This window comes from Drosophila guanche, unplaced genomic scaffold, assembly GCF_900245975.1.
Source record: "Drosophila guanche unplaced genomic scaffold, DGUA_6, whole genome shotgun sequence".
NCBI classification, from domain to species: Eukaryota; Metazoa; Arthropoda; class Insecta; order Diptera; family Drosophilidae; genus Drosophila; species Drosophila guanche.
In genome coordinates, this window is record NW_022995743.1 from 15,258,260 (window position 1) to 15,285,974 (window position 27,715).

The window sequence follows — 27,715 nt, forward strand, 5'->3', positions numbered from 1 at the left end:
GCTTTTCTGTGTGTTTGTCGATTGCCTTTGCCTCGCACATAGAGCGACGAAAACAGCTCTGAGCACCGCACACACACAGATAGCTGTATCTGCACACGGACACTGCAGACACACACACACAGATACAGTCGGTAGTGCCTGAGTTTGCGTCGTACCGTACGTACTGCTGCTTTGCTTTGCTCTGCTCTGCCTGTGTGACTCTCTATGGCTCTGGCTCTGGCTCTGTGGCTGTGGCTCGCTGGCGCTGGCTGGCATTCACTCAGTGTATTTGATATTCCAAAGGCAAGGCTGTACTACGTACGCTGAACAAACCGAACCGAACCAAACCGAACAGACTTGAGTTTTTAGTAGAAGAAAATTTATAAAGTGAACAAACAGCAGGCTAGTAGTACTGAACGCTGGTGCAAGATACAGAAGATTCGGTTGGAGGTGCAATTAAAAGGCAAATTACGCGACATTTTCGTACGGGTGAGTGCTAAGTGTTCCACTACGATTGATTACTAACTATTCCATCTGTGTGGTCTGGCCAAAATGCGCCGCCATCGTGGCCATTTATTATATAAAATTTGCTAAATAAACTGAACGACCCAATTTCTGGCGTGGGTATTCTCTATACATTGGGGTTTTGCTTGGGCCTTTGGTTAGGTGGCTCTTGCTCTTGGTCGGGCCGCGTTGTAGTCGTTGTTCCCATCGTTTTCGTCGTCATCCATCGTCGACATCGTTGTTGCTGCGCTTGCATGGGATTGAAATTTTGAATGGAGGGCGCGCGCGAAATATTGACGGTTATTTTTTGAAAATTTATATCGAACCACAAGTGCAACTAGGAAAAATCTATGCCCCATTCGTTGATTACCCAATCGATTAGGCTTGTAAATGTCAAATCAATATTGTAGGTTAAATATTTATGCATTCATTTCTTGGAAATAAAACGAAAACTTTTTTTCTGCTTTTGATATTTTGTAAAGTTGTAAAAATGTCTATGAGAGAGAAATGCTGGGAGAGGTGATGTAGGGGAAGAGCTTGGGGAGGAGGGGTTTTTTGCGGGATGGTTGGGGGAGGCAGGTGGGCGGCAGTGGGCAGCGTTTCGGTTTAACATGTAGATTGTGGAGGGGGGTTTTCGCTGCAGGGGGGTATGTGTGTGCCGGAGGGGTAAACGTTGACGGCGGCGCCGCCAAATACTACTAGCATTTCGTTCCACACAGAGCTTACGGCTCCTCCGCTCCACGCTTTTATATGGTTAAGCGTGTACAGTCGCGGCAAAAATAGTCGGAACATGCGCGTATTAACAGATTGTATGGGAAGTAGGGGAAATGGTATGAAATTGAGGTATGATTAGTTTTAAGCATAGGCAGAAAGTACAGCAAACATTACAAAAATTGTTGTATTTCCCAAATTGTATTATCTTTTTTCCTAGTTAATTTCCTCATTAATATTTAATCATTGTTTTACAAGTCACATTAGCCCCGCCAATATGCAGCGCCTGCACTGTGCATGCGCCGTACGAACGCTTGAGGGCCAGCCAGCCCGATTTTGCGAGACGCCTCTGTGCGACCACCACAAAAACTCAAATTATTTCCCTCTTTGCACGCACGCAGCGACAGGCGGTGCTGTACACTCTCATTTTGCCACCACTGTGTACATACACAGCTCTTCCAACGACTCTGTGTGTTGGTTGGCTGCCGCCTGGTTCGGTCGACTCTACTCTCAGACACACTCATATACAGATACTTTGCTGCCTGCCTGCCTGTGCCGTGCCGTTTGATGGTCTCGCTGTGTACAGCGTTCGTTCGTTTCGGTCGTCGTTTGCCTCTGCTTTGCCTTTGCTTCTGCCTCTGCTCTGCGTTTGCTTTGGCTGCGTTTCGTTGGCTGCCTGGGCCCTGGTACAGCTGCTTCAGTTGATTTTCACAGTTCAGTTCAGTGTTCGCAGTACGTTTTTCGTTGTTCGGTGTTTGGTCTCTCTCCCCAGCAGAAAGAAGCACAAGCAGAAACAGGCCGGGCCAAGAGTGAAGTGTAAAACACAGGCAGGCGACAGCAGCAAAACGTACGTAGAGATATGAGAATACGAGTATTTTTCATTAGTAGGGGCTTCAACTTTTACACTGGCCTGCGCCAAGTGTTAGCCAGCGCTGTCACAGTAGCCGTCAAATTAGTTGTTCCGCCTCGCATTTGCGATTATTTTTGGTTTTATCAGCATTTAATTGAAAATAAATGCTCGACTGTGCATGGAAATATTAATTGTGCTAGCGATTAACACAATTGACTTTTGTTTTGAGTGGGATAGAGAGAAATTAGCGAATGGAAAATTGCTTTATTTTCCTCCAAATAGATTTTATTTAAAGCATTGCCCATTTATTTTGAATATTCGGTTTTTGAAGAAAATTAGCCAAGAAGTGTTACAAAATAATAGTTAGTAATCATGCTTCTAAAAGGTTTCAAAAGGTGTCTTAAGGTTTTATTCACAATACAAAAAAATTGGTCCTTACCTTCTGTTACCATGTGCTGCTCTGCCTGTAGGCAATATTTCATACCTCCACTGTACATTCCCCAATGCATGTTCTGCATTTGCTGCAGCTGGGCTCTTCGATTTCTGATCGGCTTCAGCCCCACACCCCAGACAGACCCCAGACGGCACGCTCGCTGTCCACCCACCTGTCGACATCTGCTGCGGCATCTGCTGCTGTGTTTAGGAGCTTTTCCAGGCTGTGGGGCATAATCCTGTCGCCAATTGGCATTAAGTTTCGCCTCCCGACTCGGCACCTCCCTTGATGACCTTCCGCATGGTCACATGGCTAATGGTTGACGGTGTGTGGCCGTGAGTAGCACTTCCTGTAGATGGTCACGTTCCCGTTGTTTGTAGTGCATTAAGGTGCCATGTCTTTGTGGATCTTTGTGGATCTTCGCACAGATTACATTCTACGTGAATCCTATAGGGGTAATCCTTTTGGTTTGTTATTAACGTTCGCTTTTTCCGAGCGCGTGCTTTTGTTTTTAGCGCTTTTCCGTGCTGCACTCTCGAGTGCAAACTAAAAATGGCGCCAAAAGTTGTGCCATATAGCGGCACTATACCCCCCAAGCACACAAAAAACACAAACACAAGCATATTGAAGAGAGGTGCGGTACTGAGAGAGCGAGAGCTTGCTTGATTTACAGCTACAAAGCTCTTTTCGCGCCAGTTTTGTGCTGGTTCCTAATCGTATATTGGTTTTATCTGTGGGAAGGTACAACAAGGCAACAAGCACCAAGGGGGTACAGAGATACAGAACTGCTGTCCAGATGACAGTGTGTGTTTTCAGTGTTTCTTGAAGAGATTATCATCGTTTTACCTTTTATCTCTCAAACGGTTTTGGCTTTAATATTTTGAAATGTCGTATTAATTGCAATTCCTATTCGACGCCTCTGAGGAGCAAGAAAGTAAACATTTCAAATGCAAACACACACCACCAATGCGCCATCTATCGGTTTTCAAGCACATTTACACCGCTTACCCTTTGATTTCGTGACCTGACTGTACCATACACTGGGAGAAACAACGGGTAGGGAAAAACGGCCCTCAAGCGAGGCTATTATCAGCATTATGTGCGAGCATTCATTCCCCCTTTTAAAAGTCACCACTGTGCGTTCGCTCTCGGGCATATAACTGGCGTACTCGTTCCCGTTCTGGCTGTGGTTGTTGCAGCTGGGCTTCCAGTGCGCAAATCCCTGTAAAAATATCTACCCTAAAATGCTGGTACTGCGCACAAGCCTCGCAGTCGGTGGTTGGGTGGTGTCGGGTGGTTTTCCTTGGTTCTAGATGGTTGCTTTTGGGTGGTGCTGGGCAAAAACACCATAAAACACACACACACACGCACACATTCGGATAGATAAGCGGCAGCGTTGTCAGTTTTATGCCTTTTGGCCTGGTCGAGAGCCTTTTCCGACGCTGACGTTGACGCTGACTGCGTCAGAGCAGCGACGTAACAGCGGCAGAGACAGCGACGTCTGCTTTTCAATTTTAGATCGACAAAATGGCAATTTCTGTGGGGGATTTGGGCTCTGGGCTCTGCTCTCTGGTCTCTTTTGACTTATTTAGTATTCCATTTAATGTCCTTTGTGTACCTTTTGCGTGTGCCCTGTGTTTGCCCTACGTCTGGCATCCATTATGCAGGGCCTCTGCCGCACAAGTTGCGTATGCGTAATATTGCCAGCCCTATGCATGCTGCGTATGCGTAATGTTCAGGGGAAAGGCATTGATAGAGCTTGATGTGGGCTTACTTTCTGCCCATAAGTACGTCTTTATAGCCATAACTTTTTAGATTTTTGTTCGATTTGAGTTTTTTAACGGTATCCCCTGTGATTTTTCGTCACATTCTTATTGAGCGCTTTCCTCATTATCCTCAAAATTTGCATCGAGGAACGACAAACGCAAGTCATTCTCGTCTCCCCCCGTACCACAACCACTGTACACTGACGTTGCAGACGGGGCACAGTATTCGCTTTCGATTTTCTAGGTGGTTCTCTCCCTCTCCCTCCTGGCCATGCGCTGCAGGCGAATTTCTGGCTGCATCACGTGTTGCGGAAATGTGCGAAGCCTCCTCGTCATCCATCTACGAGCTCCCCGTCTTTCCCTTCGTTTTTGTGTGGTGGATGTGGGTGTGCATCTGTGTGTGGTCGCGTTTAACTAGCAAGAATTTTGCCGCTGTTTTCCTGTTGCTCTTGGACACCGATGTCCCAGGATATGTCTGCACACACACACACACACAGATAAATGGGGGTCGGCTCTGGCCAATGGAGAATGTTGTGCAATATGCGGAGGCGTCGGCACCCTGATTGATGCGCCACACTCCTCCTACCCTCCTTCACTCGACTCCCCGGTGAAGCTCCCCTGTTGGCCTCCGGCCGAGCTTCCTTCAGAGCGCTTTTCGAGTCGTTTGTTAACCCAATTCACGTTGTTATCTGCTTCTCTCTTCTTCAACATTTGGGATTTGGGTCAAGTGCATGGCTTCTGGCCCCCGTAGGGAGGCAGGGCCTGTTGTCGCCGCTTCATTTGCATGCCGCGTACCCTATTCCGATGTTAGACCATTGTCATCCTGGCATCAAAACAGCTGGTCTGTGGATTGGGCTTGGCTTTACGTAGGTTTAACTTGGCCGCAGGTATACAAACAAAACCTGTGCACACAATAGCCTCAATGGTGCAATGCACTCTGAGTTATGTACAGGAAAGTATTTAAGGTATAAAAAGCACATAAATAAGTACATATGTGGGTGAATCAATCACCCCTACAATTAACCCGAAATATTCCAGTCATAAATAGTGATTATGTACAGGGAAATGTATATTAATACATAGGTACACTCAAGGACTATGTATCCAAAAGTATTCCATTCTGATAGGCTCTCTCTCTCTCTCTCTCTCTCTCTGGGTGAGTTTCAGAGCGTAGGAATGGGTTAGTTATGGTTGGGTGGGCATATCAATATTATCTGTGCGTTGATACACATACTGGCTGGAGGACTATTTAATTGGAGCCTGTTTGTGCTCAGGCCACAATGCAATTATTAAATAATAATGCGGGAGAGCAGGATAAATAATCTACTGGAATGTAAAATAAATCTAATTGTATTTTATCTTTCTTAAATTGCAGCTACCATAACTCATTGAGAGCTTCAAACTTGTCAGTTGAGTGTAACGCATTAAAAAAACCAAATACAAATATGAGTGCAGCAGGAGATCGCCCGAAGCGTCCGCTGTCCGCCTACATGCTATGGCTGAACGAGACTCGTGAATCCATCAAGAAGGAAAATCCCGGCAGCAAGGTAACAGACATCGCCAAGCGCGGTGGAGAGCTGTGGCGCGGACTTAAGGACAAGACGGTAAGGAGTTAGCTTTGCAGCTACAAATCTCTAGCTGTAATATCATTTCTTTTGAATTTCGTGTCAATTTAGGAATGGGAGCAGAAGGCCATCAAAATGAAGGAGGAGTACAATCGGGCGGTGAAGGAGTACGAGGCCAATGGCGGCACTGATTCCGGTGCGCCCAAGAAGCGAAAGAAGATGCCCGTGAAGCCCGTCAAGAAGATCAAGAAGAAGGAGTCCTCCGAGGAGGATGAGGAGGACGAGAGCGAGTAGAGGGAATGCGAAATGGCAGCTATTTTGCATAAGTTTTAAAATACATTTTATTAATGTAATTTTTTAAGTGACATAAAAAAAAACCAAACAAAAAAAAGAAACAAATTACAAAAAAAAACTCTTAAAATATGAAAAAAACTACAAAAAAATACAAAGAATTAAGACCTTAAATCTTTAAATATGCACTAAAAAAGAAATCCATGAAACACACCTACATCCACATACACATACACATACACAGACACAGCATAAACCATAAAAAATAAGCTAAAGCGAAGAAAAAGCGATGATAAAACATAATTTCCAGTCGGAGAACTAGCAACTGTTCTATATATTCTAGGTTTTTGTGCGTATATACCTATGTATGTACCTATATGTATGTAAATTTTCTTCAAGAACCTCCACAATCCCCCCCCACGCCAGCGCATCTTTGGGGTAAAGCCCCGGTACCAGTTGGCCCTTTACCCCTTTTCGATTGCATCAAAGTTATTTGAAGTTCGAATCTACAGATTCGATGGCAAAACAAAAGTTATATATACATAATATATATAATAAAAACACTTACGTTTTAAAATACCTACATGAGTATATATTTAAATATATATAATTGTGTAATTTAAAAGTGAAAACAAAACAAACAAAAACAAAAAAATAATTACAATTATGAAATTGTAAATGTAGAGCTGAATGGAATATTATTTCAAACAAAAAAAAAATATATAAAAAACTTGTAAAAAAAATAATGAGTAGATAATTGTTTCTCTTTTGAGTGAGTGTGTGTGGGAGTTCGTGAATGGGTGGTTGGGTGGGCAAGAGCTTTGAGTGGTCAAGCTTTAAGTGCCGAAAGTCTCATTAGAGCTTTACTAAGGGCTAAGAGATGTTTGAAAAAGAAAAAACATAATAAACTAAGCTCAAAGTATATTTATTTTATAATTTCCAGCTACAAGCTTCTGCATTTTAAACATTTTTAAATGTAAATTTTCAACTTTTTAAATACGTTCAGTTCCACTGTACCTTAGAACAGAGAACAGAGAGCAGAGCGCCTGCGCTGATTTTGTTTGGCATAGTGCAGGGCACTTTGTTGTCCAGTTCAGCTTCTCCCCCAGCGGCGATAGGCGACTCCTTTCCTTTGAGATCGAAAGGCATCCACAAAAGCAAAACCTTATACCCAGTGCCTTTGGGCAAGTGAGTTTCCATGCAATTCTGAAATGCAATTAGGAAAGTTAATAAGTTTAATTAGTGCAGAACAGAAATAAAAACACGTTGAAAGACGTTTCAACGTTCTATTGCAATTTGCAATAAGTTTTCAACCACCTGTTGGCATGCCTTCAAATCAGAATCTGAGCAAAACAAAGGCATAGGTAAATCAGCGAAGTAAAACCCAACAGTTGCAGCGGCTGGAAAAATCAATACGGCGTAGCATATGGATACTTCGGGACTGTAGATACCAAGCGCTGTCGCCTGCTGCACTTCGTTTTGCGTGTCTCTCTATACAGTAAATTAATCATACGCCGTGTGCAGCACGCAATTTAGCACGTATCTGTCTGTGTCTCTCCTTTCAGAACCAAGGCCAAACGACCCTGACCACAGAACCGACCCTACGCTGACACTGAACTTGCTCGGTGGCCATTCGCCATAATGTCCAGCATGGGACGCTTTCGCATGGTAAGCTAAATGTTGTCTTTATTTTTGTACACGCGAGCATAGGTCAAGTTTGGGAGCTACTTAGAGTTATCTTGGAAGTTGAAGAGGTTGTTGTACTCCATGGGGGAAGGTTGATATTCTGTGAGGAAAAGGATAGATGAATTCTTGCCTCTACTTCTCTATCTGTAAGATACTTATCTAATTGCCAGAAATATGTTGACCCTGTGCGAGAAAGGACTACAATTAATAGAGAGTAAAGAGGAGCTTCCTTTATTGGAATAACTGCTTTGAGTAGCCTGAAACTTTGACCCCACTAGGACCAAGGTTCAAGGTACATCTTGGTATATTCAACTGCTTGAACCCGCGTCCTTTGCTGACCAAAAACGAAAACGTGCTAATGGCACGCGCTTCAACCAACAACCAACAGATAGAGAGATACATAGATGAGGTATTGCTGGTGGAAATGTTGAATGTGCGGGCTGCTCGGGTCAATTACCATGCGAGGCACATTCGAGTGGCAACAGCAGCGGCAGTTGTTTTTATTGGATGTGCGTGCTGGTTCGCCTCGAGACGAGCTGTTGGCCATCGAATCAACCGAGTGCTCGATTCATTCACAGCTGAACCAGCGCAGCGAGGAGCTCGAACTGGAGGCGAATGCATCGCTGCTGAAGTCATCGCCCAACATTTTGGAGAACTTTTCGTACGACGACTTCCACCTACAGAAGGCACACTCGCATCTAAAGCGTATGGCGACCTCTCCCACCACCAGCTCCGGCTACGAGTCGGGCAGGTCCAAGCGGCCACCGGCAGAGCCCAAGTTCTGCGACACTCTGGAGCGGCACGCCTTCATGCGGAATGTGATCAACCAGCAACCGGAGAGCGTGCGCCGCTATTCGAGTCCGGGTGAAAAGGAGGCTCAGGTGCGGCGCAGCCTGGAGGAGATCTCCAAGGACATCAAGGAGATCGAACAGTTTGTCACCGCCACAGAGCAGATGATGCAGCGCGAGAATGAGCTGGAGAAGGAGCAGTTGCAGGTGCAGGTCCAAGCGCAGATCCGTCGAGGCGACAAGGAGAACAAGACGCCGAGTCCCGTCAAGCGGATCACCTACAAGATCAATGCCTACAAGGCACCGCAGCGTCGCCAGCGCCCAAACAGTCCTCGGTTCTATCACTCCCGGCTGTACTTTCGCAATGGGAGGATTGGCTGCGTGGACGCTGCCGAGCAGCAGAGCAATATCGGCGCCACCCACGCCCTGGTCAAGCACATACTGAAGCACGAGAAGCCGCTGGTGAGTCCGGACAGCGTGAGACGCATTCTGCAGTCGGACAACTTGGAGATGACGCCCCTGCCTGGAATGGTGGCCATGCCGGTGCCCGATCCGGTGGCAGTGCAGCGAGCCGAAGAGTTGGCGGCGGCCACGGGTCAGGTGGTGTTGCCGCTGGAGTCGTGCGAGCAGCCGGCAGACGAGTCCCAGCCCATCCAGGAGGAGGACGAAGACGAACAGGACGTGCAGATCTGCTACAACGAGTCGCCGGAGCTGCAGAACGAGGATCAAAATGTGCGCCGCCTGCGTTCGCCCTCCTTCAACGAGAGCGAGATCGTGGCCGTGGTGGAGCCAGAAATGGATGGGGAGCAGGAGCAGCATCGCAAGCCGAGCAGCGCCGGCAGCCTGGACTCCCAGGGTCAGCAGTTCCTGCGCGACCAAGTCCGCCATCTGGTGCGACGCTTCACGGCGCGCGCCAACAAAGTGAAGTCCCGCATCGAGCTGCCGCCCACGCCCTCGTCCAGCAACGCCAGCTCGCCCTCGCCGCCGCCCACGGCTCTGCACGCAAGCACCAAGAGCCTGCACCCCTCGCCGGAGCACAAGGTGCGCTTGGTGCCGGCGGGCACTTCGCCTCACCGCGGACGCCTCTTTGAGGCCGACACTCCTCGCTCAAATGTGTGGCTCTGCTCCAGCCTGTGCGGGGCCAACAATGACGAGCGAACGCTGGATCCGCAGGGGAAGATCTATATCTCCTGGCTGTGTGTGGTGTCGCTGTCTTTTCTCTACAATGCCTGGGTCATACCGCTGCGCGCCTCGTTTCCCTTTCAGACCAAGGAGAACACCAACATCTGGCTGGCCTGCGACTTCTGTGCGGACATTGTCTATCTGCTGGACGTGGTCTTCTTCAAGCATCGAGTCATGTACCTCTTCGAGGGCTTTTGGGTGAAGAACAAGAACCTCACGAGAAAGAACTACATGCGGAAGCTACAGTTTAAGGTGCGTCCTTTACACATTACCTTTACCTTTAAAATCCAATCTCATGCCTCTCTTCAACAGTTGGATCTTTTGGCATTGCTGCCGCTGGAGCTGTTCTACTTAAAGCTGGGAACGGGCGCCGTGTGGTTGCGCTTTCCTCGCTTCTTCAAGATACAAAGCTTCTGGGAAGTGTTTCGCCTGCTGGATCGGGTCATATCATCGCCGCATTTTGTAAGTTTCCACTTGAATCCAACTGCCATCCTCTTGTCTTATTGTGTCCACTCCATTGTGTCCGTACAGGTACGCGTGGCCAAGACTCTCACTTATATGCTGTACATGATCCACATCACGGCTGCCCTGTACTATGCCTACAGTGACTATCAGGGCTTGGGCAAGAACCGCTGGGTCTTCAGTGGCAAGGGACATCCGTATGTGCGTTGCTTTGCCTTTGCCACCAAGACGGCCACTTCGATAGGGAAGAATCCAAAGCCGGAGCGACAGGGGGAGTACGTCTTCATGACGGTGGCCTGGCTTATGGGCGTCTTTGTGTTTGCGCTGCTTATCGGACAGATACGCGACATTATATCCACGGCCACCAGGAACAGGCACGAGTACCGCCAGCTGGAGGATGAGACGCTCGAGTACATGCGACGCCTGAATCTGTCCCAAGAGGTGCAGTCAAGGGTCAAGATGTGGTTCCAGTTCACCTGGGAGCAGCAGCGTACTTTAGGTGGGCATATCCCCCTCCCGATCAACCTGCCTCTTGACACTCTTATTCCCTCTCAGATGAATCGAATATACTTGATGCACTGCCCATCAATCTGAAGACAGACATCGCCATCTCCGTGCACATCCAGACACTGTCCAAAGTCCAACTCTTTGCCGACTGCGAGGAGGCGTTGCTGCGAGATTTGGTGTTGAAACTGCGGGCGGTCACCTTTCTGCCCAAGGACTTTGTGTGTCGCAAAGGGGAGGTTGGCCGCGAGATGTACATTGTAAAGCTGGGCCAGGTGCAGGTGATGGGCGGTCCCAACAGCGACGTGGTTCTGGCCACCCTCACCGAAGGCTCAGTCTTTGGAGAGATCAGCTTGCTGGGCATCAATGGGGCCGATCGTCGCACGGCCGATGTGCGATCCAAGGGCTACTCCAATCTGTTTGTGCTGTCCAAGTCGGACCTGAACGAAGTGATTGCCTATTATCCCAATGCGCAGGCCATTCTCAAGAAGCGAGCCCGTCAACTGATGCGCAAGAATGCAGCAAGGGAACGCGAGGAGGAGCGAGAGCGTGCGCGCAGTGCCCTGCAAGCGGATGTGGTAATTGGCAATCCGAAGACTCCAGAGATTGCTCCAAAACTTCTGCAGACAGTCATACAGGCCTTGCCGTTCGAGTCGCCTGCCGTGGTGCTCATCACACGCGGCTCGAAGCGAATGCGCCGCAAGGGCCAGTCCCTCCAAATGGAGACCATAGTGGAGCCGAAGCTTGAGGTGTCGGGCGATCCTGAATTGCAAGAGCAGAAGTGCGCTGCTAACGGAGAGAGCAGCAGAAGCACAAAGATGGGGCGCTCTTCACCCGATTTGCTCTCCTCCATACAGCAGGAGCTGAAGTCCAAGCACAAGTTCATCAATCTCACCGACTCGGAGAAGGCGCTGATCAACCACTCGGCCAACAACTCCATGGAGAACATGCAGGTGGTGGATCTGTAAGGCTAAGCCAATTATAGTATTTGTCTAATTGTTGTAACAAAATATTCTGCGATATATAAACATTGTGTGTATAACAAAATTGGGTGTTTGCTCTCCTCGTATCGCCCGCCCTTAACAATTAATTGTTCAGCTGAAAGGCAGCCAACACTACTGCTTCAACAATTGTGCGCACTTCTGCCATGGCCCCATTGCCCGTGTCGCCGCACATTAGCGTCTTGGAAATGCATGGAATCTGTTTGTAGCCCCAGCTCACCAGCTTGTCGATCTGCTCCTTCGTGATGGGGTGATCGTACATGCGCGTGTTCATGGCTGGCGCAAAGAGCAGGGGCTTCTCCAGGTTCCAAGCACGCACCACGCACATCACAAGGTTATCGCAAATCCCCTGCAATAACCACAAAGATATGCTCGTTTACACAAAAGATTACCAAGAAAAATGCTTCATTATTCATTCTTACGGTGGCAATTTTTGAGAGAGAATTCGCGCTGAGTGGAGCAATCACCATCAGATCGGCCCACTTTCCCAGTTCGATGTGCAGCACGGGATCCCCGCGGTGGTTCCAGCCCAACCATTCATCACGATTATGGAGAATGGGTACTGAAAATGCAGATAATTCTAGAAGAATTTTACGCAGATTATCGTAGAATCGTCGCTTACCGTTCTCGGGTATTTGCTCCAGCTCGAAGAAGTGTTTGGCTGCCTCGGTGATGAGGACTTTCAGGTGGAATTTGTAGGGCAGCCGCTCATCGGAGAGTTCTGCTATCATTTGTGTTAACTTAATGGTAGCCACACTACCTGTGGCTGCTATAATCACATTACGTTCTGGTTTCATTGTTGCTGATTGGCTTCCCCTGCAGCCGGTTTCTTGTCGTGAAAACCCAACTTTGACCATTCAGTTTTTTCCATAAGATTGTTGTCCATGCGACAACCAAGATAGTTTTGTGCGTCCTCGCGGCACAGGCTAGTGTCCTGGGCGTTTCGCCGCAGGCAGCTGGCGTATAGAAGAAATTGCTTCTTGCAGAGGCCCTCGTGGTCCAGGGGAAACGAGCCCTTCTCCGGCGGCGTGGGTATGAACTTCTTCTGGCTGTAGATTTGTGAAGTCATTTGGGAATATGTGTCTTCTTGATCTTATCTTAATTCATTGATGATATTCGGGGCTAAATTACGAAAGAAGATAGATAGAGATCGCACAAAACTATCGATACTTTTTTGCACCTACATGTACATCGATAAGTGAAATCAAATGCCGGTATGTCTATTATAATGTCTGTATGTCTGTACTAAAAATTTCATTGATCCCACATTAATGTTCAGTTTTCTTCAGAAAACTATCACACAAAAATATATATCGATATAAATAGTTATGACGTTAGGAAACGCTGGACGAATTGCTGTCTGTTGGTTTGTAGAAAAAAATTGTGTAATTACATTTTGTCAATTCTAAATTGAAGTCTTGACTGATTAGGGGAATACTAACCGCTGCTGGAGTTTACGCTTTTGTGCTGTCTAAGCAATCCGTTGATAGCCGGCGTTACGAGAGCATGCGAATACGTGAACGCATGAGAAAAGCGAATCACGGCGACTACGACTCTTCCTCTTCCGACAGGCGTTTTGACTAAGTTCGAACACATTTAGTTAACCATCAATTAAAAGCAGCACCACCCACCATGGATATGTCCCAGATCAGCCCGGCCGACCAGGCCAAAGTACAGCTCATGCAAGAAATGGAAATTGAAATGATGTCCGATTTATATAACCGCATGACAAACGTGTGCCACAAGAAGTGCATTCCACCGCGCTATTCGGAGTCGGAGTTGGGTGAGTGTGGCAGGTTATGCGTTTCGTGAGTGTTCTCTAATTACATATGACTCGTTTTGTTGCAGGAAAGGGTGAGATGGTCTGCATCGACCGCTGTGTGGCCAAGTACCTGGACATTCATGAGAAGATTGGCAAGAAGCTGACGGCCATGTCCATGCAGGACGAAGAACTCATGAAGAAAATGTCCAGTTAATGCGTTTACACACAAAACACCTGTCATATTGGCACCATTTCCTACTTAACCAAATCGTATTGTTTCCTGTTTCCTGTTCCCCTACCGGCTAGAGCTCGCCCAGAGTGCATTTCGAGCGGTACGATATGTTGTTAAAGGTGCATGTACAAACACACAAATCTTAACAATAAATAACACATTTATGCGTGCTGTGTAATACTGAAAAGCTCATACTATACAATTCAAAAGGACGCGATATAACGCGACATTGCCGGCAACATCATTCCGACTTCTTCTAGTTTATCCTCCAACGAGCTCTCGTCCGTCGTGTCCAGTTCACTGGTTCGCGCGCTGTTCGCCCAGTCCGACGTGGCCGTGTCATCAGTCTCAGGCTGGTCGTCCTGAGTCTGATCCCTGCCAGAAAATGCAGCGGCATTCTCCTCGGCTTCATTCATTAGGTGATCCGGCAGTTCCATGTAGATGTTTGTTTGACGCTGTAAAATCGATTGATGGACGCTCTTAATTTTAAGATAACAATCATCAACGTACCACTGCGAAACGCTGCAACGATTCATGAATACAAATTGGATTCCTCTTCAAATTCAGCATGTCCAGGAAACGTAGCTCTTGCAGTTGGGAGCGTGTGGGCATTTCGTCGATAAGGTTATCGTTGAGGAACACGAACCTCAACTTCTGGATTGCCATCAGCACTCCTGGGATTCGTGTGAGACGGTTGCCTTTCAGATTGAGGTGCACCAGACTGGCCAACAATGCGAATGAGAGTGGCACCTCGCTCAGCTGACACCCTTCGGCCGTGAACCAGCGCAGTGAAGCGAGAGAGCCCATCGATGGGGGTAGCTGTTTCAGCTGATTTCCGCGCACTCCCAGTGTCTCGAGGCGCTCGCAACACCCGATCTCCGACGGTAGCTCCAGCAGCCCCGTGTTGTTGCACCAGAAGGCCTCCAGCTGGGTTAGACACCCCACTTGCGGGGGCAGGCGGCTGATGTCGTTGCAGCTGACATTGAGAAACTTTAGTTGCAACATTTGGCAGATGGCGAGCGGAAATTCGTCCAGCTTATTGTAGTCCAAGGTAAGAACTTGCAAGCGCACGAGATTGGTAATGGAAGAGGGAATCTGTTGGTGTGATTATCCTTATCTTTATCTGTTCAAATGACATCAGCACTCTGTCAGCTTACCTTTGTCAGCTTGTTCTGATTCAGAAAGAGCTTCAACAAACTTTCGCACTGGCCAATCATCTCGGGCGCCTCGGAAATTTGGTAGTGGGAGAGATTCAACGTGAAGGCCTTCTTGATGATGGCATTCTCGCAGTTGGCCAGCACATAGTTGGTTCGAAAGAACTGAAATATCGTCTCCATTGAGATAAAAATTTGATTTAATCTTAATTTACAGTAATTTTCAAAACATAATGCTGTTACAGGCCTGCTGTTGTAGGCAAATCTAAGTGCTTTTGACTGTTTATTGTATAACCAATTGTCAATTTCTATATATGCATAAATGGCTATGTACTTGTATATTCATTGTGTATATACGATGCGCTTTCTCTCCCAAGGTATCGTACTAAAATTAAAAATTACATTGGCTCTCAAAAAGCATGCGCAAAATGATATAAATACATATATTTGTTCCCATGCGAATGTACGATAAGGTGTTCAGCTGCAGGCCTTCTGGTGCAACATAACGGGGCTACTGGAGCATAAAGAAAATTGTTATTGGAAGTGATGCTCATACATTCATACATACATATGTATTTGTCTGTCTATGACATCTGACATCCGACATCTGATTTCACCCATTCTCAGCTTCTACTAATTGCCGCAAGATAGGCTCTCGCGCTCTCTTCCAACGTACTTTAATTGCTCCGTATAAATAGATTTTCGCGAAAACTGCTCTCAGTTTAAGCTGGGCATTGTAACTGAAGCTACTGCATACACCATGCGAATTTTCGTTGTCATCTGTATCGTTGCTGCCTGCGTGCTGTTTTCAGGTGAGCTCCAGTGACCTCAGATTTGTATTGATTGGTATTCCATTATTCTGGTTTCCACGCAGCGGCAAGTGCGCAGCAGAATTATGACGGCAGGAATGGCCCACATCAGTTGGGCACTCCAGGAAATGGTATTTACATACGCGGTCAGAACGAAGGACCCTACAATGTTCCTGGCGTTGGCGGCACATTCCAGAACTCGCCATCGAGTGGAAGACATGAGTACACAGATGAACATGGAAATACCTATTACCACTCTCCCTCCCCGTCCCTGTCCGGAGCATCAACCACAAAAGATCTTTCTTGGGCCATCACCTCGTTCTTGTCAGTAATCTGGGTAATATTTATGGGATCACATTAATTAATTAACTAAAAATTTTGAATTAAATATTCTCAACTGATCCCCGAAGGGGGGAGGCTGCGGTTTTCAAACATACAGTGTTGATTAATTTCGAGAATATGCATCCAGAGCGTGATAAATAAAAGGAAATTCAAAAAATAGGTCAACAACATGTCGCTCAACAAGAAAAAATCATGATAACAGCTCGGAAAACTGAATTTTAACACTAATTAATAGACTTTGAGACTTTTACGACGACCTTGTTTAGGTTGCACACCTTGCATTTTTGTCTTAGTATTTTTGACTCTTTTCTTCGTTCCAATATATTTAAAGACGCATTATGCGTCACCCTCTTGTCCAATGCACCAATGTAGAAAATATAAGAAGGGCACGTAAAAAGTGGATCACGTAGGTTTTTCACACTGCCGCTTCCACTAGCGTTTTATGATAAAAATGCGGGAAAACTCGTCAACAAGCGTTTCTATACATTAACATGTAGTTAGTATGTAGCAAATGTGTAGATGCTTCGTAGTAATCTTGTCATTTCATTCATCTTTGATGATTAGATTTCGTCAAAAACTTATTTTAGGAATAATATAATTTAAAAGGTGTAATATGAAAATCAAAATCTTTTAGAAAATTGATTTATTAATAGAAGAAAATTGTATATTCAGTCCTGAGTGTGTTAGGTAGCTAGTAATCGTAAGCCGAACATAAAAATCGAGCAATATCAACGCAATCACTTCTCTACACATTCTCACGCTGGCGAACTGGCGACTCCGTCGTCGGCCGCTTTGGCAAAAGCAAAACAGTAGAAGCCCTCATTATTAAAACGCAGGAAAGAATTGTAAATAAAACATTTAATTGTACTTCTAAACCATATTTGTGTCTATACGCGTCCCTTTAACTCAATACGCATCTGTATATCCACAGAAATAGCCTGCAACATGGATCAAATGCTAAGTCCTAACTTCTCCATTCCGAGCATTGGAACGCCAATGCATCAGATGGAGGCAGATCAACAGATTATAGCGAATCCAGTTTATCATCCTCCGGCAATACCACAGCCAGAACCTGTAATATCCGCCCCAGTACCGGCGTCGGGACAACAGCAATCAGATGCCAGCAACGCTACAACCGGCGGCAGTGGACTTTTTGGCCACGAACCAACATTGCCCTTGGCCCACAAACAAATGCAGAGCTACCAGCCGTCCGCTTCATATCAGCAGCAGCACCAGGGACAACCTGCCGGGGGCAGTACGCCGCAGTCTCTAATGCAGCCACAGACTCCGCAGAGCATGATGTCGCACATGATTCCCATGAGTGAACGCAGTGCGTCTGGGGCTGGGGCGGGCGGGGACTCACTCAGCAACATACACCAAACCATGGGCCCAGCGACGCCCATGACACCGGCAACGCCCGGCTCTGCAGACCCCGGAATAGTTCCTCAACTCCAAAATATTGTGTCCACAGTGAACTTGTGCTGCAAGCTGGACCTGAAAAAGATTGCGCTGCATGCCAGAAACGCCGAGTACAACCCAAAACGTTTTGCTGCTGTCATCATGCGTATCCGTGAGCCACGCACCACAGCCCTGATCTTCAGCTCCGGCAAAATGGTATGCACTGGCGCCAAAAGTGAAGACGACTCGAGGCTCGCAGCGCGCAAATATGCGCGCATCATACAGAAGCTGGGATTTCCGGTGAGTACCAAGTCTGCTTTGAATCTGAAGAAAGTTTTATAATGCATTTCTTGCAGGCCAAATTCCTCGATTTCAAGATTCAAAACATGGTTGGCTCGTGCGATGTAAAGTTTCCCATAAGACTGGAGGGCCTGGTGCTGACACATTGCAACTTCAGCAGCTACGAACCTGAGCTCTTCCCAGGTCTGATCTATCGTATGGTGCGTCCGCGTATTGTGCTCCTCATCTTCGTCTCCGGGAAAGTGGTGTTGACGGGCGCAAAAGTGAGACAGGAGATCTACGACGCCTTCGACAAAATATTTCCCATATTGAAAAAGTTCAAAAAGCAGTCATAGAAAGGATAAGCAATTGTTAGTTCTGTAATGTGTGTGTGTGTCTAGGGGAAATAGTTTTGTAAACTAAAGAAGCGTTTACTTCGCGTGTGTCTTTGAATATAAATAACTTGTTAGCTGTATTAAGGGCCAGACGTTTTATTTTTCGTGTATATTATGTACTTTTCGTAGAAATTCATACAAAACTATGAATGTAATGAGAAACCTAGAGGCACTGTGCCATCAATGCGCCAACGTTCTCAAACTCAATTTTCTCTGTAATATTTTTGGTCTTGATTTTGTCGTCCTGCATGGCGATTACAACCAGACCCTGGCCCTGGTGCTTCCATCCATTGCGCTTGATCCAGCTCTCCAGTGTCGAGTCTTCAATGCCGCCCAGGAGCTCCTTCAGCAAATCCTTCTTGATGGTTTGGAAGGTGATGCCCACGACATGGCAAACAAACTTGCGAATGGAATCATGGAAGCCGCTGATGTGACGGAACATGGTGCGGTTAACCTCGGCGCGTTGCCAGAACAGGGTGAAATCGGCACGCTCCAATATATCGGCCAGATCGATAATGGTCTGAATGTTTTCGTCCTTCATCTGCTGTGGCAACAGCAGGCACTTGGCCATCACGAAGTCCGTGTGCGGCAGATTTGTCAGCGATTTCAACAGAATCGTGTAGGTGATCTCAAAGTTGAGCATGTGCGGGTTGAACTGGTACAGCTTGAGAACGGCCAGGTTGGCCTCCAGGTCGTAGGTGTTGTTCTTGGCCTGATCCTGAATGTACGCCTCCAGAGTCTTCAAATGGTCTGGGTTGTAGCTGTGGTCAAAAAGCGAGGTTATGTGCATGTGTTTATTTTGTGAACAAAACTCGGTGGCGGTGGCTAAGCTTACCGTTCAATGCAGCCCAGCATCTCCTGTATCGTCTGGCTTTGGCCATTTTCCATCTTCACAAGGTGCGACATCTTAATACAGCTACAATTTACAAAAGTTTACACAAATTTGCAAATTGACGTCGTGTTTTTCAATTGAATCAGTGTGACCGCGGAAATATCGATAGCATGTACCCTCAGAAATATACCAAAAATTATACATTCATTTTAAAAATAAAAATAATTTTCTTTGATTTTGATGTTCTATTTGATATTACTAGCTAGTTAGGTGTTTCCGCTATAAAACTATAATTTTATAATTTTATCAATTGATTTATCAATCAATTCTCCAATTATTTCTCAATCGTAAATGTACAATAAACTCAATTTCGTAGTCAAAATATACTGAAAACTATATAAAATACCTTAAATGGTCATCCTGAACGTCTTCGAACAGAGAACCAGTCCTGCTTTAAGAAAATACACAAAATACCAAACGTGTAACAGCCCTGCTTCAAGAAAACACACGAAATACCAAACCACTATTCGATTGCTTCCCACCGACTACAACAGTTATCTCGATAAAATTCAAAACTCGCAAAAAACTCTTGTTATTTTAGTGGAAGTTTAATGATTTTAATACATATGTATACATTTATGCAGTTAATTTCTGTTCAAAGGAAGCATTGTCCACTTTACTTATCATGGAAGTACATTTGGAAGTGCACGTCTACAGTTTTGTACAAAGGTATGTACACAATTGTATAAAAAAAATCACGTCCCTTGAATGTGTCCTTGTGGACTGGATTACTATGTCTTTGCCGGCTCAGTCTCTCCAGCCGCAGTGGCCGCCAGCTTGGCCTGTCGTTGTTCCTCCTCCAGTTCCAGCCGTTCCACCTTTTTGATCTTGCTAAGTTTCTCTGCAATTGGGGGTTATTTGTTGGCTTGTATTTTATCAAACGGTTGGTCAGCGAATTGTTGTAAACTTACTTGCACATTTCAGCATAATAGTACCCCACCAAATGGACCAGCCCCAGCCCACGAAGCAGAAGAGTACACAACAGAACTGGGACACTGCCACAATAATGTTGATTATGAAAGATCCGATCCGAGCCCGTGCACTGTCGTACTGCGAAAACCGTGGAATGCCCACACACAAGCAAAGGAGCCCCGACAGAAGCGTACCTAAATATTGGGAGACCTTAGAATTCACATTTTCGGAAAGATTCAGTCGCTGAAAAACCCACCTAAGCCTGGAAAGATGACATTGCAGAAGGCACAGAACCAAGCCAAGTAAAGCGGCAGCACAGGAATGGCTCCCTTCATTTTGGATGCATGCTCCACGAGGTCGTTATGCAGCTTCCGGCGAGTGTCCTACGTGCGGAAAATGGAATTATAGAGTGTTGCAATGAGAGAGAGTATCATCCACTTGCCTCACTGGGCGGCGGGGCTCTGATGCTCTGTCGGCGAGCATTCGATTCACGACGCGGCTTCTTGCGACAGCAGAGCATCATTAGCCAGAAACGCTTGCAGCAGCCCCTTCAATGAAAATGTCATCAGGAATAGAAGTATGGATAGTGTGGCAGACTTACTCTTTTGCCATTGGAGCCGTAGCATCCGCAGCTGCTGAAGTCATTGAGGCCTCGGAGGCACCTTCCAGAACCGATGTGTCAGTGGGCTTGATGCCAAGCTCTGGATCTTGATCTCTCCAGGAAACGGAGCTACCCTTCGCCTTGCTGCGATTCCTTCGATACGGTATGCAGAAGCAGCACTTCTTCAGCTCGGTTTCATTGCCCGTGTCGTCCACTTTGTTCACCGAGCGACAGCAGAAAAATTTGCTCAAACAGAGGCCACATTTGCCTCCACGTTTTGGTCCCGTACTCATGCTGGTCTCCTGCTTCACGCTCGGCGGCTCTGGCTTGTCTGTGTCCCCGGGCGGTGGCTTCTTCCGGCAGCTTCGGCAGCAGCTCGACTTGAGCCAGTCCGTCAACTTCTTCTTCTGCGGCTTGGTCTCATCAATCACTTGGACATTGGTGGCGGTTGTGGCACTACTGTGTGCACTCCATAGCACAGGCTGGTCCTCGGCTGAGGTGATCCGTTCGCGTCTAAAGCAGCAGCGGGAGCATCGAGAGCGGCGACAGGGCATGCACAATGAGGAGCAGCAGCGACACAATCCCTTCTTATTGGCATTATTGTCCTTTGCCTCCAGAAACTCTTGGCTGCTGGTTCTGTTGGAAAGTATAAGCCTTATTAGTTGCTTGTCCGTGGTCGCCACATGCTATCCTTGAGTGGGGACCCAAGACCGGATGTAAGCTTTTATGGCTTCAGGGCTTGGCAGGCTGCCAAGAGCCGGAAGTCTTGTATGATTGGAAAGTTGTTAGCAGCGTTCCAGCGGAGCCAAAGTTCAAGTTTATGGGTCCTGAATATATAATCAAAGTCGGAGGAACATAACCTACTACTCAATGTGTATAAATTACTATGGAAAGCAGCCACATCTGATGGATGATGGCATTATGCAGACTTTATAATCCAACACTTAATTGCTTCTTCATTTGCTTATGAAAGCAGACAGACACTTCTTGACTTCTGTAAAGAACCGACTGGGGAAATGTCAACTCAAAACACGAGAATTCCCTTCAGGACGCTTACACAATTTTTATAGGCCCAAAACAGCCCGCTAAATGTACCCATGTACATGTACTATATGTGTTTTTGGGGCTTCGAACGCCTTTAATTTCGTTGTGCACGAGCCAACGACCAAACGCAATTTGGAGGTCGGTAATTTATTTGACCCGCGCTGAGCGCAAAGGAATGGAATCCAACAAACTTCGAGCTGGAGTACGAATACTCGGATACTCGTGGCGGAGTGACAACAATCGGAATGAAATGAAACTTTCTTCTTCGCATTTACTTGTGAGTTTTGTTTTTAAATGAATCCACAAGGTCGTCGTTTGGTGCGTTAACTACTCGTATGCATACCCAAGCAAAAGCTATGCCAACTGATGGCAAACGATAAAATATAATTGGAATCTGGGAGCTAATGCTCGTTACCTAAAGAAATACTTATCGCCGTCTATGAACGAGTCCTGCGTTAGATCAACCGTATATATGACCGAATTTTTGCTCGTTTCGTTCAGCATTTTTGCGTGAAATTATCTAAATTGTTACTCGGATTAATTGTGGGAAATTCACGGTGCACTCTCTACGGGTCTATGAGATCTGTAGTCGCCGTTGCCTCACGGGAGCTAGGCTGCGGTTAGCGCGATTGTCCGGTCGAAACTGATTTGTTATTGCGGCAAAGAAACTTAAGTCGTGTTGCGAAAATACTTTTACCTCCGTGCGATATGCACGCTATACCCTGTCCGTACGGTAGAGCCAGCCTAGAGTGGACAGCGTGGCTCTTTTCTCTCTAGCTGTCCTTGGGGCAGAGTGGCCACTGTAATGGGTCGGTCACACGTTTTCTTGGGGTCTCGCGCATATCGGTTGACTGGAAAAACAATGCAGTGAAGGACATCGTTACCTTCGCCGACTGCGACCGACCTGACGACCAACAACCAACGACGACGACAAGGTAGAGGAACGGATTTCCTCAAAGGTGGTCGTCTGGTGTGGCTTCGTGGAGTCCACCCCGCTTCGTGTTTTATTCAAAATTTATTGACGCACTTATGAGTGGCTTGACGGACCTGTGCCCAACCGAGCCCCACACGAGGAGGCAGCCCCAGCCCACAGTCCACACGGCACTATAAAGTGTTTTTGTTGCTGTTGCCCGTTGTTTGGGGGGTTTCCTGTATGTAAATTGACGACTAGCCAAGCGCTCTAAGCCTTGGGCCAGTGCTTTATGTGGAGACTCTAGGGTCGAGGTAAAAAATTAGTACTCTCCGTCAGTCAGTCCTTCCCGCCTAAAATTTCAACATGACGCAGAGCAGATCCTCTGGCCCCATGAATATTCATTGGTGTTTCCACCAATATTAAGCAGTTTTCCCCTGTTACTCACTTTGCCATGCCACCACTGCCTGCCGCGGAGCCGCCCTGTCCGTCTGGAGAGCGTCGCTTGGCGTCCACCTTGAAGTCCGCACCGCTCTCGGGCGTTGGCATCACATGACCGCCCAGATCCGACTCGGACACGTCCCGAACTGTGGGCAGGTCGGAGCTCTGGCACTCCACCTCGGGCACACTGGATATCGTGGCACGCTCATCCGGATGCACCACAGAGACGGCTGCCTCGATGGGCTGTGTGGGTGGAAACGGAGACTTTGGCTGCTCCGCGGAGCTCTGGGCAGCATTGCCACCATCCGCTGTCCCCGTACGGGACTCCGAGTCGCCTGGCTTGGCCAGCGTCGTGCCAGAGGTGGGAGTGGGTGCGGGAGCGGGAGAGGCATCTGCGGCCCTGCCCATGTCGTTCTCCAGAGTCTTTAGATCGGTGAGGTTCTCGCTGATCGTCTTATGGATCTCATCCGTAGCCTCCGTGACGGTCTTTTGTATGTTCTCGAGGGTTTTCTGTGACTTTTCCAGAATGGCGGCGGCAGGCAGGCTCCCATCAGACTTCATCAGAGAGCCATGCCCCGTGGCTTCTGCAAGGAATAATTCAAATTAAATCTTCATTGTGGATGATCCTTTAGCTTTAATCTCACCTTCGGTTTCGTGCGTGGTCTCTGGCACTGTTGCCACCTTGCGATTCTGTGGCGAATCCGAGCGGCTCTTTTGGCTGAGCATGCTCAGGCGAGAGCTCATCCGGACCAGCTTGGACATGTTTGCTCCTTGGGCTCTGCGCCTCTCTGCTGGTGTTGAGGGAACGGGCACGTCGCTTGTCACCGCCGGAACCGCTTCGGCTGCCTGGAGTACCACGTTGCCCACCTGTGCAGCCAGTGGAGTCATCTCTCCATTGGCAACTTTTTCGTGAACATTCCCCTGTCCTTTGGTGGCTGTGGTTGCTGGCGGTCTTTTGGTCTCCGTTGTGGCACCTCCCGGGGGTTTGGCTTTCATCTGCTTGGATTTGGTGCGCGGCGGAGCCACTGGTTGTGCCTTGGCTGCTGATGGCTTTCCCTTCTCGCCTTTTGCATCCTTCGCTGCTGTGGATGTTGGAGCTTTGGGGGCTGGCTTCTTCGTTGCTGTTGCTGTTGCCTGTTCCCTTCTGGCAACTGGTGTCCGCTCCGCGGTCTTCACAGCTCTCACAGGTTCTGTCCTGGTCTTGGGTTTGGCACTTGCAGGTTGCTTGGGTGTGGGCTTGGCCTTGGGGCTTCCCTTTGGCGGTACTTTGCCCGCTCTGGCGCCCTTGGGTGTCGTTGCCGGCGTCCCCTTTGTCTTCTCGGGGGACTTTGAACGTTTCTTGGATGAAGACGTCGGCGACTTGGCAGATCCCGTCTTGTCCGACTGTCGTGTGGGTATGCGGGAGCGGGAGTTGCGACGCGGCAAACTCTCCGGAATCTCCGGCTTCCCTCTATCAGCCACAGACATGCGTCTGCCCTGCGTGATGGCCGCTGGACTGATGGACTTTCGACGCCCCAACATACCGCTGCTTGGACTCAATGAGATGGACTTCTTGCGACCGGGCTGCGGCGTTGTGCCCCGTACGCTCCTGTTCCTGGCCATGGTGACGGGCGAGACACTGGAGGATCGCAGCGAGGAGTTTATGCTCAATCGGGAGTTGGCCCTTGAGTTGCTGCGGGAGTTGGCCTGCTCTCGGGCCTGCTCCATGCGAGAACTTGGCCTGGAGGGCGGGCCCCTGGATACAGATCGCGATTCTGCGGGTCGCGCACTCTCTCTGGACGGCGTCCTGCTGTGCACCATCGCCCGCGAGGGCGAACGACTCGTGCTGGCCCGTGAGGTGCGCCCAGATGCGGTGGGCAGAGTGGCCATAAACTCCTTTGACGGTGAACTGGAACGAGACTCTACCCGGGATCCAGGACGACTGCGAATGGGAATGCGGGAGAGCGAGTCCCGACGCGTCGACACCTCGGACTGCGTGTCGACAGCGTCTCCTTGGTGTCCCATCTGCGAGGATCCACGGCGATCCATTAGCGAGGATCCACGGCGATCCATCAGCGAGGATCCATGGGTGGGACTCTGCCCTGAGCTGCTGTCCTTGTTGGGCGTGCCGAGAATCGGCGACAAGCTGCTGGGCTTGGCGATCTTTCCATGCTTCCCATGCGGCGGTGGCTTCGGGTCCCTTTGGTAGATGGACTGTCGTCGCGGCCTGCGGCCGGGCAGTGGCGCCTGCACCGACTTGCGACGCAGCCGCGACGCTGGCAGTGTGGCAAGCGATGGACGGCGGAAGCTAAAGTCCGAGGTGGTGGCGGTTATGCTGCTCAGGTTGGAGCTGCGTCGGTCCGAGGCCGTTTGGGTGGAGCTCCTTCGCTCCGGTGAGGTGGAGCTGGAGCGACGACGACCCTGCGCATGACCAGGGTCAAAGGATGCCTGGGGACTCGGGCCCAGAGCCAGGTCGTCCAGGCTGCACCAGTTGGAGCGGGGCGGGATGTGGGCGAGCGCCTCCTCCCGGTTAATAACCTTCAGGAGTCCGCGCTGCTTTCGCGTTGGGTTGTGGTTTGGCTTCAGTGGGCGTGGCAGTGCCCCAGGTGGAAAGGCAGCCGCTTCCTTGGCCAGATCCATGGTGGAGTAGTGCAGGCGGGGAATGCCGCTTCGATGAGGATCGGTTATCAGCGGCAGGCTCTCCATGCTCTTGATCCGCTGGCCATACGACAGCTGCTGCTGCTGCGGCAGACTGATGCCCATGGAGCCGCGTCGCTGCGCCCGCGGGGTGTACGTGTCTATGGAGGAGGTGAGCGAGTCCCTCTGCTGGAGTATGCCCTTCGAGGGTGTCGCCAGCTTGCTGCGACTGTGCCGCCCGCTCATATTGAACTGCACCGAAGGCCGTGGCGAGTCATCGGTTGTGTGGAATGGATGCGGCTGCGACTGCGTATAGATCTGGGATCCTGGCAGCTCAGGCAGTCGAGAGTCGCTGGGAGTTTTGCGACGCGGCAGAACCGGCGGCTTGGTGGCCATGGATGAGGTAGTCGATGTCGACTGTATGGAAGCATGCCTCCTGGCGGCAGCAGCGGCAGCTGCAGCGGCAGCGGCGGTTCTCCTGGCCGGCGAGGTCTGCGGCGAGCGCACTGTGAGGATGGTAAATGCAGTCTTCTTGTGTGGCCGTGGCTGGTCCACGCTGTATAGAGATGATCAGAGATTAGAGCTGGCCAGAAGAGCGAGAGGGTAACTTACCGATAGTCCCCGCCCACGGTTATGGAGTCCTTGATGATGATCGGGGACATTTCTCGCTTCATTGTGGACGGACGTGAGTCGACACTCTCCTCCGTGTCTCTGCGGCTTCTCTGGTGGCAAGGCGGCGGGTCAGCCGGTGGAGGCGTTGGCGGGCTGTAGTCCTCGAGCAGCTGTCGCTCACTCACCACACTCATCCGTTCCATCTGCTGCTCCAGATAGTGCTGAGGTGACAGGATGACGTCTGACTGCTGCTCTGCGTCGGTGGCTAGCCGCTCCTCGCCTCCGCTGCTGGAGCTGTTCATGTCCTGGATCATCGTGGCCAGCGGGGAGAGCGGCACATCCTCCTGCTTCATGGACATGACGTTCTTCGAGCTGGGCCGCAGCTTGGGGATGCGCGTAAACTCCGGAAAGTGCTGCGGAGCAGGTCGGAACCAGTCCCTGCCCGAGTAGGAGTCATTCAGCAAGCTTCAACGGATAAAAGAAACAATAATTGATTGACAGATGGATGGGAGCGACTCTTACCCATGATGATGGTCATCTGAGGTCATGGTGGAGACATTCTGCTTGCGGCTGGGAGTCAGTGCTCGCTCCTCTTCCTCCCGATCAAAGTCGAGGCGCGGCATGTACTGCGATTCCTCACTGGGGTTCGCCAGGTCGTACATGTCCGGCTTATTGAGGATGTCGTCGGGGGCCAGGAGTCGATAGTTGGGCGAGCCCAGCTGCTCGGAGCTCGATCCACCGCTGGAGTTGGGCAGGATCTGGATATCGGGCGGCTGAAGATGCGGAATGAGCGATGCCCGCGGTGTCCGTGTGTAGGGAATGTTCGAGAAGATTCTCTGCCGTACCCGAGCCTCGTTGCCCATCAGCGCATTGAGCGCCACGGCTGCCACAAGGGCATCCTCCTCCGAGCTGGGTATCTCCAGCGAGGAAGATCGCAAAGTCTCAAAGGCCGCCGTCCCGAAGTAGTCCTCAACCTGCCTGGGTGGCGGCACGGGATCCCCAAAGAGACTGCTGTATGGCTGGGAGTCCCGCTCCGAGCCCAGCTCCAGCACCGTGCTGGCCGTTGGCTGGCGGATGAAGCTCTGTGTCGATGTGTACGTTGAGGGGGCCATGGTCGGGTGATGGTGAGGGTGCTGCTGCTGCTGCTGCTGCGGGTGGGTGTGGTAGCTGTAGTCAACCGGAATGATGGCCGGCTGGTACCTGTTGTTGGGATCGCTGCCTGTTGAGCCTGGTCGCGGGTGGCTGTGGGTGGGGGCATGGATGGTCGCTGGGGTATGTGTTGGTGCTGGTCCTGCTGGCGTTGGCGTTGGCGTTGGCATTGGGAATGGGGATGGGGATGGCGATGATGATGATGATGAGTACGAGAGGGTTTGCTGCATGATTTGACATTGGTACGTTGGCTCGATGGATCCCACTCTCGTTTACTATGAGTCCTTGTCCATTCTGCTGGCCATAATCAAAGCATTACGCAGAATTCTTTGCTATATTTTGTTTGTCCTTCGCTACGCTTCGTCGTGTGCAACAGAACCAATGACGCCGAAAACTGACAGAGAGAAAAGTATTCAAAAATCACACACACAAATGTCTATAAATA

The 27,715-nt window shown here is 49.0% G+C and overlaps 11 protein-coding genes across 14 annotated transcripts; 6 read left to right on the top strand and 5 right to left on the bottom strand.

The window, feature by feature from the left end:
* The first annotated feature begins 259 nt into the window (after nucleotides 1–259).
* LOC117578641 (high mobility group protein Z) lies at nucleotides 260–6,290 on the top strand. The gene is made up of 3 exons (XM_034264248.1): nucleotides 260–468; nucleotides 5,619–5,847; nucleotides 5,920–6,290. The coding sequence occupies exons 2-3, from the start codon at nucleotides 5,689–5,691 to the stop codon at nucleotides 6,100–6,102; spliced, it is 342 nt and encodes a 113-aa protein (XP_034120139.1). The 5' UTR covers nucleotides 260–468; nucleotides 5,619–5,688; the 3' UTR covers nucleotides 6,103–6,290.
* A 904-nt stretch (nucleotides 6,291–7,194) lies between these two features.
* On the top strand, nucleotides 7,195–11,768 carry LOC117584611 (cyclic nucleotide-gated cation channel beta-3). 3 transcript variants are annotated; one of them, XM_034273647.1, is made up of 6 exons: nucleotides 7,195–7,287; nucleotides 7,665–7,767; nucleotides 8,364–10,007; nucleotides 10,068–10,217; nucleotides 10,287–10,716; nucleotides 10,773–11,768. In XM_034273647.1, exons 2-6 carry the CDS (start codon nucleotides 7,741–7,743, stop codon nucleotides 11,687–11,689), a joined length of 3,168 nt encoding a protein of 1,055 aa, XP_034129538.1. In that variant the 5' UTR covers nucleotides 7,195–7,287; nucleotides 7,665–7,740; the 3' UTR covers nucleotides 11,690–11,768. The 3 variants fall into 3 exon arrangements, with proteins under 3 accessions (XP_034129538.1, XP_034129530.1, XP_034129521.1); XM_034273639.1 differs by lacking the exon at nucleotides 7,195–7,287 and having other exon boundaries at nucleotides 7,588–7,767; XM_034273630.1 differs by lacking the exons at nucleotides 7,195–7,287; nucleotides 7,665–7,767 and having other exon boundaries at nucleotides 8,229–10,007.
* Nucleotides 11,679–12,519, bottom strand: LOC117584631 (phosphopantothenoylcysteine decarboxylase). The gene is made up of 3 exons (XM_034273659.1): nucleotides 12,345–12,519; nucleotides 12,145–12,284; nucleotides 11,679–12,071 (listed from the first exon to the last, which is right to left on the bottom strand). Exons 1-3 carry the CDS (start codon nucleotides 12,517–12,519, stop codon nucleotides 11,808–11,810), a joined length of 579 nt encoding a protein of 192 aa, XP_034129550.1. The 3' UTR covers nucleotides 11,679–11,807.
* LOC117584640 (cytochrome c oxidase assembly protein COX19) lies at nucleotides 12,483–12,872 on the bottom strand. Its single transcript, XM_034273666.1, has one exon. The coding sequence runs from the start codon at nucleotides 12,789–12,791 to the stop codon at nucleotides 12,516–12,518; it is 276 nt and encodes a 91-aa protein (XP_034129557.1). The 5' UTR covers nucleotides 12,792–12,872; the 3' UTR covers nucleotides 12,483–12,515.
* Nucleotides 12,873–12,995: 123 nt separating this feature from the next.
* On the top strand, nucleotides 12,996–13,408 carry LOC117592427. The gene is made up of 2 exons (XM_034286181.1): nucleotides 12,996–13,088; nucleotides 13,153–13,408. Exons 1-2 carry the CDS (start codon nucleotides 13,051–13,053, stop codon nucleotides 13,304–13,306), a joined length of 192 nt encoding a protein of 63 aa, XP_034142072.1. The 5' UTR covers nucleotides 12,996–13,050; the 3' UTR covers nucleotides 13,307–13,408.
* LOC117592421 (mitochondrial import inner membrane translocase subunit Tim10) lies at nucleotides 13,323–13,903 on the top strand. Its single transcript, XM_034286169.1, has 2 exons — nucleotides 13,323–13,505; nucleotides 13,571–13,903. The coding sequence occupies exons 1-2, from the start codon at nucleotides 13,355–13,357 to the stop codon at nucleotides 13,696–13,698; spliced, it is 279 nt and encodes a 92-aa protein (XP_034142060.1). The 5' UTR covers nucleotides 13,323–13,354; the 3' UTR covers nucleotides 13,699–13,903.
* Nucleotides 13,859–15,141, bottom strand: LOC117592404 (plant intracellular Ras-group-related LRR protein 1). The gene is made up of 3 exons (XM_034286129.1): nucleotides 14,874–15,141; nucleotides 14,227–14,811; nucleotides 13,859–14,171 (listed from the first exon to the last, which is right to left on the bottom strand). The coding sequence occupies exons 1-3, from the start codon at nucleotides 15,051–15,053 to the stop codon at nucleotides 13,920–13,922; spliced, it is 1,017 nt and encodes a 338-aa protein (XP_034142020.1). The 5' UTR covers nucleotides 15,054–15,141; the 3' UTR covers nucleotides 13,859–13,919.
* Nucleotides 15,142–15,530: 389 nt separating this feature from the next.
* LOC117592412 (immune-induced peptides) lies at nucleotides 15,531–16,113 on the top strand. The gene is made up of 2 exons (XM_034286156.1): nucleotides 15,531–15,682; nucleotides 15,745–16,113. The coding sequence occupies exons 1-2, from the start codon at nucleotides 15,631–15,633 to the stop codon at nucleotides 16,038–16,040; spliced, it is 348 nt and encodes a 115-aa protein (XP_034142047.1). The 5' UTR covers nucleotides 15,531–15,630; the 3' UTR covers nucleotides 16,041–16,113.
* A 597-nt stretch (nucleotides 16,114–16,710) lies between these two features.
* On the top strand, nucleotides 16,711–18,177 carry LOC117592394 (TATA-box-binding protein). Its single transcript, XM_034286115.1, has 3 exons — nucleotides 16,711–16,866; nucleotides 16,953–17,719; nucleotides 17,776–18,177. The coding sequence occupies exons 2-3, from the start codon at nucleotides 16,967–16,969 to the stop codon at nucleotides 18,052–18,054; spliced, it is 1,032 nt and encodes a 343-aa protein (XP_034142006.1). The 5' UTR covers nucleotides 16,711–16,866; nucleotides 16,953–16,966; the 3' UTR covers nucleotides 18,055–18,177.
* LOC117592406 (eukaryotic translation initiation factor 3 subunit K) lies at nucleotides 18,165–19,085 on the bottom strand. The gene is made up of 2 exons (XM_034286143.1): nucleotides 18,929–19,085; nucleotides 18,165–18,854 (listed from the first exon to the last, which is right to left on the bottom strand). Exons 1-2 carry the CDS (start codon nucleotides 18,997–18,999, stop codon nucleotides 18,257–18,259), a joined length of 669 nt encoding a protein of 222 aa, XP_034142034.1. The 5' UTR covers nucleotides 19,000–19,085; the 3' UTR covers nucleotides 18,165–18,256.
* A 566-nt stretch (nucleotides 19,086–19,651) lies between these two features.
* LOC117592436 (protein stum) lies at nucleotides 19,652–27,627 on the bottom strand. Of its 2 annotated transcripts, XM_034286193.1 has the most exons (9): nucleotides 26,644–27,627; nucleotides 26,122–26,586; nucleotides 23,538–26,065; nucleotides 22,901–23,477; nucleotides 20,499–21,134; nucleotides 20,340–20,445; nucleotides 20,154–20,280; nucleotides 19,897–20,091; nucleotides 19,652–19,826 (listed from the first exon to the last, which is right to left on the bottom strand). In XM_034286193.1, exons 1-9 carry the CDS (start codon nucleotides 27,498–27,500, stop codon nucleotides 19,717–19,719), a joined length of 5,601 nt encoding a protein of 1,866 aa, XP_034142084.1. In that variant the 5' UTR covers nucleotides 27,501–27,627; the 3' UTR covers nucleotides 19,652–19,716. The 2 variants fall into 2 exon arrangements, with proteins under 2 accessions (XP_034142084.1, XP_034142093.1); XM_034286202.1 differs by lacking the exons at nucleotides 22,901–23,477; nucleotides 23,538–26,065; nucleotides 26,122–26,586; nucleotides 26,644–27,627 and adding an exon at nucleotides 21,958–22,108.
* Nucleotides 27,628–27,715: the final 88 nt, after the last annotated feature.

Coding starts and splice junctions, on each gene's coding strand:
- LOC117578641 (XM_034264248.1), top strand. CDS start 5,689: ATGAGTGCAGCAGGAGATCGCCCGAAGCGTCCGCTGTCCGCCTACATG. Junction 5,848..5,919: donor GCGGACTTAAGGACAAGACG/GTAAGGAGTTAG, acceptor GTGTCAATTTAG/GAATGGGAGCAGAAGGCCAT.
- LOC117584611 (XM_034273630.1), top strand. CDS start 8,244: ATGCGAGGCACATTCGAGTGGCAACAGCAGCGGCAGTTGTTTTTATTG. Junction 10,218..10,286: donor TCATATCATCGCCGCATTTT/GTAAGTTTCCAC, acceptor GTGTCCGTACAG/GTACGCGTGGCCAAGACTCT. Junction 10,717..10,772: donor GGAGCAGCAGCGTACTTTAG/GTGGGCATATCC, acceptor ATTCCCTCTCAG/ATGAATCGAATATACTTGAT.
- LOC117584631 (XM_034273659.1), bottom strand. CDS start 12,519: ATGAAACCAGAACGTAATGTGATTATAGCAGCCACAGGTAGTGTGGCT. Junction 12,285..12,344: donor GGAGCAAATACCCGAGAACG/GTAAGCGACGAT, acceptor CTGCATTTTCAG/TACCCATTCTCCATAATCGT. Junction 12,072..12,144: donor CTCTCTCAAAAATTGCCACC/GTAAGAATGAAT, acceptor TGGTTATTGCAG/GGGATTTGCGATAACCTTGT.
- LOC117584640 (XM_034273666.1), bottom strand. CDS start 12,791: ATGACTTCACAAATCTACAGCCAGAAGAAGTTCATACCCACGCCGCCG.
- LOC117592427 (XM_034286181.1), top strand. CDS start 13,051: ATGACGTTAGGAAACGCTGGACGAATTGCTGTCTGTTG. Junction 13,089..13,152: donor GGACGAATTGCTGTCTGTTG/GTTTGTAGAAAA, acceptor TTGACTGATTAG/GGGAATACTAACCGCTGCTG.
- LOC117592421 (XM_034286169.1), top strand. CDS start 13,355: ATGGATATGTCCCAGATCAGCCCGGCCGACCAGGCCAAAGTACAGCTC. Junction 13,506..13,570: donor CTATTCGGAGTCGGAGTTGG/GTGAGTGTGGCA, acceptor GTTTTGTTGCAG/GAAAGGGTGAGATGGTCTGC.
- LOC117592404 (XM_034286129.1), bottom strand. CDS start 15,053: ATGGAGACGATATTTCAGTTCTTTCGAACCAACTATGTGCTGGCCAAC. Junction 14,812..14,873: donor ATCAGAACAAGCTGACAAAG/GTAAGCTGACAG, acceptor TCACACCAACAG/ATTCCCTCTTCCATTACCAA. Junction 14,172..14,226: donor CGTTGCAGCGTTTCGCAGTG/GTACGTTGATGA, acceptor TCGATTTTACAG/CGTCAAACAAACATCTACAT.
- LOC117592412 (XM_034286156.1), top strand. CDS start 15,631: ATGCGAATTTTCGTTGTCATCTGTATCGTTGCTGCCTGCGTGCTGTTT. Junction 15,683..15,744: donor TGCCTGCGTGCTGTTTTCAG/GTGAGCTCCAGT, acceptor GTTTCCACGCAG/CGGCAAGTGCGCAGCAGAAT.
- LOC117592394 (XM_034286115.1), top strand. CDS start 16,967: ATGGATCAAATGCTAAGTCCTAACTTCTCCATTCCGAGCATTGGAACG. Junction 17,720..17,775: donor TACAGAAGCTGGGATTTCCG/GTGAGTACCAAG, acceptor CATTTCTTGCAG/GCCAAATTCCTCGATTTCAA.
- LOC117592406 (XM_034286143.1), bottom strand. CDS start 18,999: ATGTCGCACCTTGTGAAGATGGAAAATGGCCAAAGCCAGACGATACAG. Junction 18,855..18,928: donor ATGCTGGGCTGCATTGAACG/GTAAGCTTAGCC, acceptor TTTTGACCACAG/CTACAACCCAGACCATTTGA.
- LOC117592436 (XM_034286193.1), bottom strand. CDS start 27,500: ATGCAGCAAACCCTCTCGTACTCATCATCATCATCATCGCCATCCCCA. Junction 26,066..26,121: donor ACCGTGGGCGGGGACTATCG/GTAAGTTACCCT, acceptor ATCTCTATACAG/CGTGGACCAGCCACGGCCAC. Junction 20,446..20,498: donor ACGGCTCCAATGGCAAAAGA/GTAAGTCTGCCA, acceptor TTTTCATTGAAG/GGGCTGCTGCAAGCGTTTCT.